Source organism: Enhydra lutris, unplaced genomic scaffold, assembly GCF_002288905.1.
Source record: "Enhydra lutris kenyoni isolate GAN:26980312 unplaced genomic scaffold, ASM228890v2 scaffoldscaffold9, whole genome shotgun sequence".
NCBI classification, from domain to species: Eukaryota; Metazoa; Chordata; class Mammalia; order Carnivora; family Mustelidae; genus Enhydra; species Enhydra lutris.
Genome location: NW_019154093.1, coordinates 35,326,083 through 35,339,588, shown reverse-complemented (window position 1 = coordinate 35,339,588; position 13,506 = coordinate 35,326,083). Strand labels below are relative to the sequence as shown.

General features: G+C 37.7%; 1 protein-coding gene across 1 annotated transcript in view; it reads right to left on the bottom strand.

Moving 5' to 3' along the window:
- Window positions 1–13,506, bottom strand: part of LOC111143244 (interleukin 23 receptor) — a 56,463-nt gene that overhangs the window by 5,056 nt on the left and 37,901 nt on the right. The window contains exons 7-8 of the mRNA XM_022496853.1: window positions 3,931–4,020; window positions 1,100–1,205 (exon numbers count right to left, since the gene is read on the bottom strand). Of these exons, the coding sequence (XP_022352561.1) occupies window positions 1,100–1,205; window positions 3,931–4,020 (196 nt within the window). The remainder of the gene's footprint in view (window positions 1–1,099; window positions 1,206–3,930; window positions 4,021–13,506) is intronic.

Genomic DNA, 13,506 nt, shown 5'->3' with positions numbered 1-13,506 from the left:
AGTTTCACAGTATCTTTGGACAATAACAAATATTAATATTTTTATGTTATACAAGTTCAAACTTTAAGATGTTTCTGGGGGATTTATAATCAAGTATGTTTTTAAAACAACCTAAAACAAGCTTTTCTATTAGTTTACACACCTTGTAATGATATCAAGGATATATTTATTAGTGGGTAATTAAAAATTTGAAATATTACTAACCTCTGAGGAAAAGCCTACATAAATTAAAAAAAATCAGAAGTTTATCTCACTTAGAATAGCTCATTCTAAATTTTCTTACTGCCTTTTGATTATTAATTTAAAAGAAAGAAAGATTATATCATGAAGCAAGTGATGGCAAGAAAGAGAAACCCAGTGCCAGTTAGGCAAAGAACATTTGTATGGTTAAAATTTGTGCATCATTAGCTATACAGGGAGACTGCCACATCAAACAGCTCTAGTCTATTCACAGATTAGAAATACTCAATGCATCTAGTAAAATTTAGAAAATTGAAGGCTTTGCTTTCCTCAAACTTTCATTTATCCATAACTAGGCATAGATCTTTACTAATTCCATTCTGGAAAACAGTGATTGAAGGAGGTCAAGAATGGGCATGGTAGCTGGATACTAGCACACCAGCACAAGTGGTATCAGAGTGATGAATTCAAATGTTGCCACACTGCTCCTCACACTGATTCAGAGGATTTGTTTGGGTAGGATTTGAGGCAGATTATCACCTAACCACTTTAAAGAGTCCAGGCACAGTGAGCAGGCTATGTAGCAAAGGAGAGAACGTGGGTTGTGATGTCAGCCGGGTCTGGGCTCTTCTTGGCTTAATGCTTAATGACCTTGGGCTGACCACTTAACCTCCTGAAGCCTAAAGTAAGTAATCTGTAAAATAAATCTTCGGGTTTTCCTGGCAGGGTCATCACAAGGATTAAACGAATGACCTGTGTCAAGAGTTTGGCATGGGTTGGTAATCATTAAACACTGCTCCTTTTATATTTTTCTTTCTCTGATTAAAAACGTTGATGGGTTTTCCTAGTAAATAAATGAAATGACTAGGTTTGCTATATGTGGTCTAAATCAGAAAATAGAAATTCTACAGAAACCTACCCAGTTCTGAGTGATCTGTTAAATATCCCAATCAAAGAAAGAATTGATAACATAACAGCAAAGAAAACCATTCCTGATAAAAGTCCAGTGTCTTGTTGCCGGTTGTCTGAAAGAAAGAAAAATAACTTTAGCTAAGCATTAGTGTCTGTGGGATGTCAGAATCATTGTCCTCTCTACTCTGTGCGAAGCAAAAGTCATTGATCTCAAAGGAAAAAGGGAAGGGGAGAACAAAATTAACTTTAAATTAACTGGGCTGTGTGTACAGTGACTGTCCTTCCAAACTGCACGACAATACCTTTTTTTCCGAGAAAATTAGGCCGCATGTATCTGATATCAGTGGGTTTCTAGAAGTGCATCTCTGGCAAATGTGGTCAGCATTAGACATTTTTTTTTTCTGAGCTTGTGCATGCATATTTTATATAAAACGGTTTAGTGATGAACCTCATTTGGTTTGTCTGACACAAGTGAGAATTCCCAATTGCTGGTAACAGAGTCTAAAGCTGGCCACAATCACAATTGAGGTTTATTGGGTTTTCTTTTTAACCTTTAGAGCAAGACAAAAGTTATGTAGAAGTTGTCACTATTCTTCAAAATTTATTGTTCATGAATTTTTTTCTGCTGAGAAAGGACTTTTGCTCTACTTGAAACAATATATAAGAAAGATTTTCAAGTTGCTATATATTTTGCACTCACATTTTATCTTAAAAGCAATGCTTTTCTTGCATTTTGAAGCATCAATTAATCACCCCAAATCTTTAGATAATTAATATGATATATTCAACACATGTTACCTACTAGGCTCATCACATTTTCTCCTTAGTACATGAAAAAAATTCTATTTTCTATTTTCAAATATAGACTATCACTGAGACATGACTATCAGACTGAAGTTTGTTCTGAGTGATGATAGATACTGGCTGCCTTTCCATCCTCATTCCTTCCTTCCTCATTCCCTTTAGCAAATATGTACCAGATACTTACAATGTGGCAGACACTTCACTGGCCCTGCCCTCGGTATTTCTCAGCTGCACCTGACATGCACCTGGGGTTCTCCAGGCTGCCTGGTCCCTCTCTCAAAGCCAGCTGGTGGGCAGGGGCCAGGCCAGTGTAGCTAATTTACTCTAAAGTCCTAGGGGTGGGGTGGGGGGGGCTCTGGGTGGCTCAGTCAGTTAAGCATCTGACTTTGGCTCAGGTTATGATCTCTGGGTCTTGGGATTGAGCCCTGGGACCAACCCATGTTGGGCCCTGTGCAGTGGCCTCCCTGCTCAGTGAGGAGTCGGTTTGAGGATTCTTTCTCTCTTCCTCTGCCCTTCCCCCAGCTCACATGTGTTCCTGCTCTCTCTCTCTCTTACAAATAAATAAGTCTTAAAAAACAACAACAACAACCTCCACCCTCCAAAGACCCAAGGGAGATATGTAATGAGTGTTTTTCTAGGACTAAAACTATTGCTGAAGATTTCATGCAACTAATGTTGCCACATATCTTTAAGCATTAGTGCCTGGGAGAGAATAGAGAATTCCCACAATAACATGGGGCCAGGCAGCCAGGCATAGGGTTCTAAGGATACAGCAGAGTGAGTAAGAGGCAACTGAAGATACATGGATTCACATTGGGCTCTGCCCCTTACCAGCCCAGTAACCTCAAGGCAAAATTATAAACTCACTGAAACTCAAGATTCCTCTTCTGTAAAACAGAGATCATAATACCTATCTAATAGGGCGGCAGGGAGCTCCTGGCCTCCCCAGTTCCCACAGAACTATCAAGGTGCAGACCTGGGTAGGTATCTGTAATTAGGTATCTATACTGGGCCTAAGCACTTGATTTACATGTACACACACTGAGTGGCCTCACTTCGTGTTTCTTTATGAAGAAACACTTCATGTTTCTTTATAATACTTAACTGCCACCTGACTCTTTTCTTGTTGTTCTGTTTATTGTTTTTCTCCCCATCTGTCCAAAATGGAAGCCATGAAGACAGGGCCTTTGGTCATTTTCTTTTCACTGCTGATTCCCCCCTACCCAGAACAGTGACTGGCACATAGGAGTTGCTTAATGAATAAATGAATAAATGAATAAATGAATAAATGAATGAAAGTCTCAAGAATGTCAATGTAACCTGCAAAAATTCTGATACTATTCCTGCCAGATTTCAATGCAGGGAGATAAATGGTGTATCAGTGGTCGGAGGTGAAATAGTTATGCCTAAAGTTTTTCAATTTGCAATTTCTATTTAGGGTATACTGGTCCATTGCACTACCTGATCTCATAATTTTTTTTATGCCTAAAACACTTAGGTAAGCTCATCAAAGGAAAGTACTGGGTCATCCTAATGAAATAGGAGCTGGTATGTACAAGAAAAAGAGCACACACTTCAGGATTTGAAAAACAGGATTTGAATTTTAGTCTGTCACTTAGTATGACTTTGGACAAGTTCCTCAGTTTCTCTGAGCTCCAGTTTTCCCACATATAAAATAGATACATAATACTTTTCTCACCTGGTTGTTTTGAATATTGAACAAATGGTGTGTACAACCTCCTAGCACATGGTAGACACTCAAATAATGTTTTTTAAGAAGGAGTTTTGGGATCGTGAGACCCAGCACCCATTGAAATGAAAATGTATCCAACCCATAGCAAAGGCTGGCTAAGTCCACCTGAATCATTCTTTAAATTCAGTTTTAAGTGATCCTTATTGATTATTTTCCTATCGAAAACATGTAGCATATCTTATTATCAAGAAATTTATGCCTGAAACATGATTTTTCAGTTGGAAGATTCAAATGGCTGATAAGTAAAGACTACGCAAAAAACCCAAGTAGTATTTTCTTACCAGAAGTAAGACGTCCTTTAAAGATGGAAGCAGTTAGATGCTTAGAATTCTGAGTATCATGTTGGAATGATTTCTGTGTGACCTGGGGAACTTCAACAAAATGAAATAGGGTGAGTTTCTTACATTTTGCATTTAGGTTACCCAGTTTTCTAAAAGGGTTCTTCACTTGTTTGGAGATGATTAAAGTATACTTTAATAGGCTTGAATGTGGAATAAAAGCAAAGGCCTTCAAATATGTGTGTCTTTTCTTCTCCTTTTTGTTTAATTGGGCAAATCCTAAGGAAGGAAACACTGAAAAGACAATAAAAACTACCTAGGGTTTGTAAAACTTCAAGGTGTGTCCTCTAATTTCATGAGGCTTCTAGGCAACAAATACCAAGGAGCTTTACTTAATTCACTGACCAAAAAAATGCACAATAATTGGTCTCTACTTGATTCCTTCCAATAGATGATGCAATAAAGTTTAGGTTTCCTGAAGAGCCTCCAGGATGTGTCATTTCTGCCTTTGCACAATCTTTGAGATACTGCTGGGGAACAGTATCTTGGCTCCATAGAAGAAGCCCAATTTTGATTAGCAGACACTTTGAGGTTATAACACAGGTGTGGAATTCTATTAATGACTTCCCTCTGCTCCTTTCCCACTGACAAAGATCCTGACCAGCCCTGATTAGTCATAACGACTGTCAGGACACAGCTAATGAAAGCTTCTGACGGGGGTGTGGTGAGCAGCCTTGGCAGCTAACTCGCTTTCAGTCTGAACCCAAAAGAGCCCTGGTGCTTTCTTACTCATCTCCTCCCTCCTGATATTTAAAAGCTCCCAGAGGTGACTTCAAGGACACTATTCTTCTAGCTGACAGAAGACATTCCTGGAAATGGTTCTAAGCTCTGCATTCCCAAGTGTGCCTCAAGCCCTATTTATTCAGTTATTCTGATTTCAGTGTTCATATTTTTCTTTTTGAAGAATTACTTGCAGGACCAGGGAGTAATCATGATTTGAGGCACCTTTAACTGCCACCATGATATCACAGGCTTGTATAACAAGCTGTATGGCCCAGACAGCTCTCTTTGAGAAAACTATCACGGAGTTTCAATAAAAAGGTTCTTATGGTCTTTGGAAATTTTTGAAAAAGGTTGACCTGGGTGCAGGCAAAAGCTCAGTAGTTTTCTAAGAACAATGGGTAGGGAATTTTAGAAGGTGAAAACATCAGAAGAACCAAAAGTTCTTTTCTGTGTTTTTATTCTGTCTTCTCTACATCGAGAGGAAAATGTTGACTGTGAATTGTGACAAATCAGGAATTCTTTTTGGCTTCTCAATGCTTCACTAAGTCTCTTTTGTTCCTGAGTATGTGGTTTCATCAAACTCTGGGAGCAAGGTTATGCCCCAATGGTCACCAGCCAGGTTTATTCATCTAAATTAGTATTTTGTAGACTGATGTTCAGTCTTGGGAAGCCCAAGCAGGAGTCTGCATCTACATGATTTTGAAATTTTAAGACTAGATGTATTACATTAAAATGTAATGCAATTTTTAACTTGGCAAGGTCATAGGTTTATAGCATATGTTGCTAGATTATTTTTGTTTTCACTTTCATTATTTTAAAATTAGCATTTTTATTTAAAAGTAATATGTGGTGCTGTGGCTTTTAATGCAGGTTAACTTAATTCTGTTGTATAAAGTACAGGTGATTATTTAGCAATGAAATTTTGGTTATTAATTTTTTTTACATAAAAATAATGTACATATCTAACTAGGGCTTTATTAGCCCTAATAAGGAGAATAAACACAATTATCCTTTAGGGTCTTTTTGTTATCATAGTTTCAAATCAACCAGGTGCATTAATTTAAATTAGATTAGTCATTTTTAAATTCTTTTAAGACATGATTAATTGTCAGAGCGTAATTTCACAAAGAATCAGATATCTGAAGTAAGACAATTTATAAACAAGATTGTCAGAGAGGAAATCAAGCCAATAACAAAATTTTTAAGCATAGGACTGAAATTAAACTGTATAAAGTGTAATTTCATGATATACTGCCACCATGTGGCTAGGTCATTTCTTTTAAATCATACCTAATATTTATCATTATAAAAGCAGTAACCTTAATAGAGAGAACTGTAAGAGGAAAAATAAAAGAAAGAGGAAAAGAACCATCCCTAATCCTATCCCCTTAATCCTTTTGCTGTTAGCATTTTATAGTATTTCCAAGTATTTTGACACAGAAAAGCATTCAAAAACGCAGAATGATGTACACACACACAGAGAAACTTTAGAACTAAAAAAAACATTTGTGTCTATCAGCTTTAACCATCAGTGTGTTGCCTAATGTGCCAGAAAAATACCATGATATCTTCATTGTTAATTTAATATCTATGGTGCTATAGCCATAATGAGACCATTCTGTCCCTGCTTGTTTCCCTCCTAGCACATACCTGAGTATACTCAGAAACTCAAATTATCTCTAAGTTGGTAAGAATTTTTATAAATCTTATGCAAACTGGTATCTGACTTTAGAATTAGTCTTGTCAAAGACAGTGCATTTAAACGAAATTTAGAGGGGAGTTAGAGTGGTTTTTTAAACAAAAAATGTAGTCTCTTGTTCTTGAATAAGACTAGAAGCATATAGCATAACTACAGTCTGTACCATATCAAATGCCAGCCTATTTTAATCAAATATGCTCAACAGTGCTTGGTTTTAGTCATGATGTATTTCATCTGTTTCTGAGGTATGATACCAAATCTTTTCTTGAGCCTTTCACTCTATGGCTATACCATGGGGCAAAGTGTGTTTTATTATTCTTTTTAGGTGACCATTAATTGAGTACTGAATATGTTCCAGGTAATGTCCTAGACATTACATGCTTTCTCTCATTTAATCCTTTTATCAACCCAATCAGGCAGAAAATATTATTGTCCTCATTTCATGGATGAAGAAACAAAGGTGTACAAAAGATAGATGACTTAACCGAAGTCACCTTGGTAGAGGTCAAAGAGTGAAAATTCCCATTCAGTCCTGATGTGTAGTTTTGCTGGTCACTGGCTCCATTAATTAATAACCTCACTTCCACAGCAGGATGGCTATGGATGGGGCAGCTCAGTCAGCCCTGTAGCAGGGGCCCCCAAGCTGAGACTTAGCCATTGTGTCTCTGGGGGCTGGCCACGGTTTGTTAGAGCTGCTTGGCCTTGTAGGACTCCAGCCCCCACTACAGCGAGCTATGGTTGGGCTCACCCATGTAGCACTGATTCCTAGAATCTTCCAACCTACAGTTCTTTCCTCCTGGAAGCCAACTATTTTCTTATTTATACATATAAGGCACACTAATTGTAGGATGCTTAAAAAGTATGGAAGAGTATAGAGAAGAAAGTACTACTTTATATTTGTTCACAGACTAGAAGCAATCATTTAAAAAAAAAATTGTGAATAATCTTTTGTGTGTCTCTGTACCATAGTGTAGATCACACTCTTTGCTAAGTGTTGTGTCTTGTTTTTTCCTTTCTTTCAATATTATATCATGAACGTTTCCTCATTTTATTAAAAGGTGTTCAAAACTGTCATACTAATAACAATTTAATATTGTGTTTGTGTATTTATTCAGTCATCACCCTGTTGAGAAACTGTCTAGTTTGGTGGTTTCAAATAAATCTTTGGATTCAGACAAAACTCACTTCAAATTCTGGTTCCACCACCTGGAAATGCATGGCTCTGGGTAAGCTGCTTAACCCTTCTGTGTCTTCATTTACAAAATGAGATAATAACAGCACTTCACCCCTGAGATCTAATGGAATAGTTCATATCAAGCACTTAGTACTGTGCCTTACGCAAATTAAAAGCTTAATAAGCATTAGCTATTGCTATTATTGGACTTTCAGGTTGTTTCCAAATTCTTACTATTATAATTAGTTTTTGGGTAAATATCATAGTACATAAATCTTTTTGCCATATCTCTCATTTCCTTTTTTTTAAAGGATTTTATTTATTTATTTGACAGAGATCACAAGTAGGCAGAGAGGCAGGTAGGGGGTTGGGGAAGCAGGCTCCCTGCTGAGCAGAGAGCCCAATGCGGGGCTCAATCCCAGGACCCTGGGATCATGACCTGAGCCAAAGGCAGAGGCTTTAATCCACTGAGCCACCCAGGTACCCCTTATTTCCTTAAAAAAAATATTTTATTTGTTTATTTATCAGAGAGAGCGATATATAGAGAGTGAGCGCAAGCAGGGGAGCAGCAGGCAGAAGAAGAAGCGGATTCCCTGATAAGCAAGGAGGCCGATGCGGGACTCAGTCCCAGGACCCTGGGATCAAGACCTGAGCGGAAGGCAGATGCTTAACCAACTGAGCCACCCAGATGTCTCTCTCTTTATTTCCTAAGGCTAGATTTCTTTAGTGGAATTACTGGCCCAAAGGGTATGGACATTTATAAATCTTTATTTACTTTTGCCTTTGCCAATCTTGGTGTCAAAGCTGTGCTACCTGAGGCCTGTATCTTAAAGGCTTTGACCAGAGCTGACACAATAACTTTTCTAGACCCTCCTTTCAGTAGCTTCTAGATAAAAGAGGTGTCATATTAAAAGACACAGAGGCACAAAGAGTGTTTTTCAAATTATTTTTCTTAAAACAGAAAAATCTCCTTTTGGGTTCTCTCTTTCTAATTTCCTTCTAATAATCTCAGCTGTTTCACAGTGTTTATGTGCTATTTTCCCAGGCCAGTTTAGTTCTAGGGTTGGAATTTGACCTTATTGGGTTAAGAGTAATGGTAAGGATTTGACACTAGTCTGAATCAGTTGGCAAAGCAGAAGACAATGGGCAGACCTATCAAATAGGCACCAGAAGCCCAGGCCAGGGAAAATGGTATGTCAGGACAAACTCATTACCACACCTAGAAAAACAAGTCAAACGATGAATCATTTCATGAGTTACAGTGTCATCCTTGTGTATTACAGATAGGTGGATATGCCTAGACCTATTCAAGTATTATCTTCATGCTTATGTTCCTGGCTCTAAGTACTTCCTATGTATAGGGAGAAGAAGGTAAGAAAGAGAAATATATATAACGTGATCACATGTTTAAAGAAAAAGATTAAGAAGAGAAAAAAGTAAAAAGCAGCAGCAAACCCAGGAAATTTTCTTAAGTGACATGGAACACACAGAGGCATGGGTCTGATGTCATTGTGTGACAAAACTCTATGTGCAGGAATGGGCAGCTTCCGAGTCTTACTCAGTAGTTTTAGATTCTTCAAAAGTGCGACCTTGCTCTCAAGCATATAGTATGTGCCAATTCCTGAGTCTCAATAGACTAGTGGACATTTGTCATTTTTTAGTTGCCCAGCCCCAGGACGTACTTCTTTGTGGGCATCCTAAAATAGGTAATAAGCAGGTAAGGCTTCCCACTGTGGAAGCCTTGATGGAACAAAGCCTCCCTCTCCCCATTGCCAACAAGTAGCTACAAGCAGATGACCTAAACCTACCCATTCAGATGCTTCCACAGGTACAGAACATTCAGCTCCAGGAAATTTCTTATAGCAGCAGCTATACCCAGGGTCTGGTAACAGTAGCATCATGGGCAGTCCAGACAGGGCGCAGGGCAGGTAGTGGCAATGACCACAGTGCCAGCTGCAGGGTCCTCACCAGATTCTTCCTAGGCTGCAATTTTTGGCTGAGGTTCTGGCTCTTGCTGTCCCTTGTATCCTACTTATGATCATTTTGCCAGCCTTCATATTGATTTCTAGCTATCTTTCCAATAGTTCCTTTTCTGCTTAAAAAGAACCAATTTGGTTTTTTTGCTGGCATCAAATCATAATAACTGTAAAAATTGCAATAATAGGTGGTGAGGTAGATAGGTGAGATGTGGTAGGACAAATAGTGATCTCCCTACCCCCTCAAAATATCCCTGTCCCAATCCTTGGAGCCTTTGAGTTTATATATATATATTATATAATTGATATAGCAAATATTTATTTGCTGTACTTATATTTAACTATATATATATATTTTTAAAGATTTTATTTATTTATTTGTCAGAGTGAGAGAGGGAGGGAGAGAGAGCGAGCACAGGCAGACAGAATGGCAGGCAGAGGCAGAGGGAGAAGCAGGCTCCCTGCCAAGCAAGGAGTCTGATGCGGGACTCGATCCCAGGACGCTGGGATCATGACCTGGGCCGAAGGCAGCTGCTCAACCAACTGAGCCACCCAGGCATCCCTTAACTATATTTTATATATAATTATTTGCTGTTATAAATATTTATTTATAAATATATAATATAATATTCATATAAGTATATTTATATAAACAAATAATATATAAATATTTAATATTATAAAATTTATTTACAAATAAATGTTTACATATAAATTATATAATTTATGTAACAAATATATATTTATATATATATTTCTATAATTTATAATAGCAAAAGGGACTTGAGATGGGGAAATTATCTTAGATTATAGGGGTAGGTCTGAATGAAATCACATTTGGTGGGACAGTCAAGACACAAGGCAGGAGGGTCAGAGAGAAAGAGAATGGAAGATACTATGGTTCTGACTTTGAAGATGGAAGATAGGACCACAAGCCAAGGAACGAAGTCATCCTCTAGAATCTGGAAAAGGCAATGAAACTGATTCTCTCCTAGAGCCTCCAGAAAGAGCATAGCTTTACTGATATCTTGATATCAATTTTGGATTTCCCACCTCCAGAATTATAAAATAATAAGTTTGTATTGTTTTAAGCCATGTAGCATGTGACTTAAGCTTCTAATAACTTGTTAAAGCAGCAATAGGAAACTAATATAGAAGATATTACTTCCTCATGGAAAATCATAATCTTTATTCTTTATTAGTGGATATTGTGAACCTCAGAGAGATTGTAAATCTTATGAATTATTTTTTTATTCTATTGAACTCTGATTCTTTATTAGGAATAGGACATGAAGAAGATTAAATAAATGCAGGTGATTAAACTGAGTAGTATATCAGGGAACATTGTGTGTCAGTTTAACCTGGTTTAGTAACCATGAATCTACACATTTATTTACATTTATATCTCAAATGTGAATGAATCAGAAACCCCTAACTACAAGTAACGGAATTTTTGAAAAGTACAATTCTGTGTGCCAGCCTCTAATCTGTGTTCGATTTAATATCATTTATATTTAGTTCCATTGACATAACATTTGTTTTTTTCTCTTATAGTCTTTATAAGTTCTGAAAAACTAATGAGAATCTTCAAGGAGTCATCAGTAATGCAACAACCAATGGTGTTTTGTAAGAACAAAACATCATGTGGTTTAATACCTTTGCTCATACTTGCCTTCCTCTGGAGAATTGTCAAAAAAAGAATAATACGATTTCTCTGGGAAACTTTCCTACTTCAAGTAGCAATTCAAGCAAGTTAACTAATCATTATGAAACATGACTGCCCTTCCCTCAGGCCTCTGACTTGTCGTTAAAGGGATTATGGAGCCTGTGCCTTTCCTTCATTGCAAAGAGACTTGTATACAGCAGAGTTGAACAACACTCCTGCTCAAAAGTCATCTGTTCAACATATATATTTCAGTAGTATTTATTTAGGGAACTGGCTTTCACATTTACAGTGTTGGCTTTCTACACTCAGAAATTATCTTTTCCCCTTTGGGGTTCTTTCTGTACTGCTTAAAGACCCCAGGAACAGGAATTTTTTATAGTGACTTTCCAGGGTGGTGGTGTAGTAGCTCCAACTTCAGCAGTCCTCAGTGGTTCTCGGAACCTCAGCTGAAGCTTCACATAGAGAGGTGAGGCAGGGTCCGGGCAGAGGGAGTAATATGGGAGTATGATGGTTCACTGGCACAACGGTCCTGCATCCTGTGCTTCTAGGGATCCTGAGCTGCCAAGGTGGGCTGGAGTGCTCAGTAACTCAGGAAGTGGTGGGCAGGAGAAAGAGCAGCCGAGAGAGGTGACCAGATAATACTAGAGATAATGGCCTGAAATTCTCATGTACCCACCCTGTTCTGACCCCCAAAATAACTATTACTAAGGCAATAGCTTGGGCAATCAAGTCTCCCCATTTCTGTCCACATTTCCTGCCCACACCCTACGTCATTTTTCATGACACTTCTTTCTCTTAAAGGGTGTGTCTAACCCCTAGAGCAGTGGTTTTTACACTTTACTGTAGAAGTATCACTTGGCTAATGGCTCAGCAATCTGCATTTTAAACTCCTACCCAAGCATTTCTAATGCAGATGGTCCACAGACTCCACTCTGAGAAGCATTGCTTTCTCGACCCTTTATTGGACCAAGACCAGCTAGAAAAACACATTATGAATGCCCCTGTGGAGGTCCTATCTTTTTATTTTATTTTATTTTATTTTTTCAGTGTTCCAAGTGGAGGTCCTATCTTTAAGAGAACCACCTTTTCCACCTCTACTTTGTCTTCATCTCAGACTGCCCCATCCTATTCCCTGTTCTCCAGGTTCCTGGGGTCCTGTGGTTTCATTTTCATTGCCATAACCCAAACGTGCTTCCACATCTTGTATTTAGGCCAATATAGAATTAGTTGATAGCATCCTGTGGTTTCCTCTTTTCTCATGTATTTGCATTTTCATAACAAACATTACATTAAAAGTGAACTTCTCCTGGCATTGTTTTATTTTTAGCTAATGTACAGAGGAGGATTTGGTGGGGTGGTTGAGGGGAGGTTGACAAAGGACCCTCTTATGTCTCTTAGGAAGACCAGCAAAGCCATAGTGCAGGTGCTGGAATCCCACCGGATGGCTGATGTCCTGGCTTTACTGTTACCGGCTTTAGAACATTTGAAAAAACTGATTAATTTCCCTGGTCCTCATCTTCTTCAACTGTACAACTGTAATAAAACTTTCATAGGACTTTAGTGATTGATAAAGGACAATTCGTATGTAAAATGCTTATCATGGTACCAAACACATAGTAAGCATCCAATAAATGTTAGTTATTATCTATATTATATTATTTATATATTTTACAGATAATATAATACAACTTATGTGTTATATATAATTTATATATTATAATTTATATTTATATACTGTAATTCACATATACTATATATAAATTATATACAATATATAAGTTATATTAAACTATTTTATTTTCTATTATTTTCATACACTCTTTATTACCAGGATAAAAAAATATGCATCTCCAATCTAGAGAAACTTCTCCTGTGTGTTTGCTAAAGCCTGCTATTATATTCTGAGGTTTATTTTTTTTTCTTTTTTAGTGTAACACTTTGTTTTTCATTAAAGTCCAAATACTCAGGGTGCCTGGGTGGCTCAGTCGATTAAGTGTCTCCCTTCGGCTTAGGTCATGATCCCGGGGTCCTGGGATGGAGCCCCACATTGAGCCCCACATTGAGCCCATATATCTGGCTCCTTGCTCAGTGGGGAGCCTGCTTTTCCCTCTCCCTCTGCCTGCTGCTCGCCCTGCTTGTGCTCTCTCTCTTTGTCAAATAAATAAAATCTTAAAAAAATAATAAAGTCCAAATGCTCTAAGGAAGGAAAAGAGAATAAGTGTAATAAATCATTTAATTCTTACTATAAATGAGTTTGTTTGGGGTTTTTTTGGAAACTAGG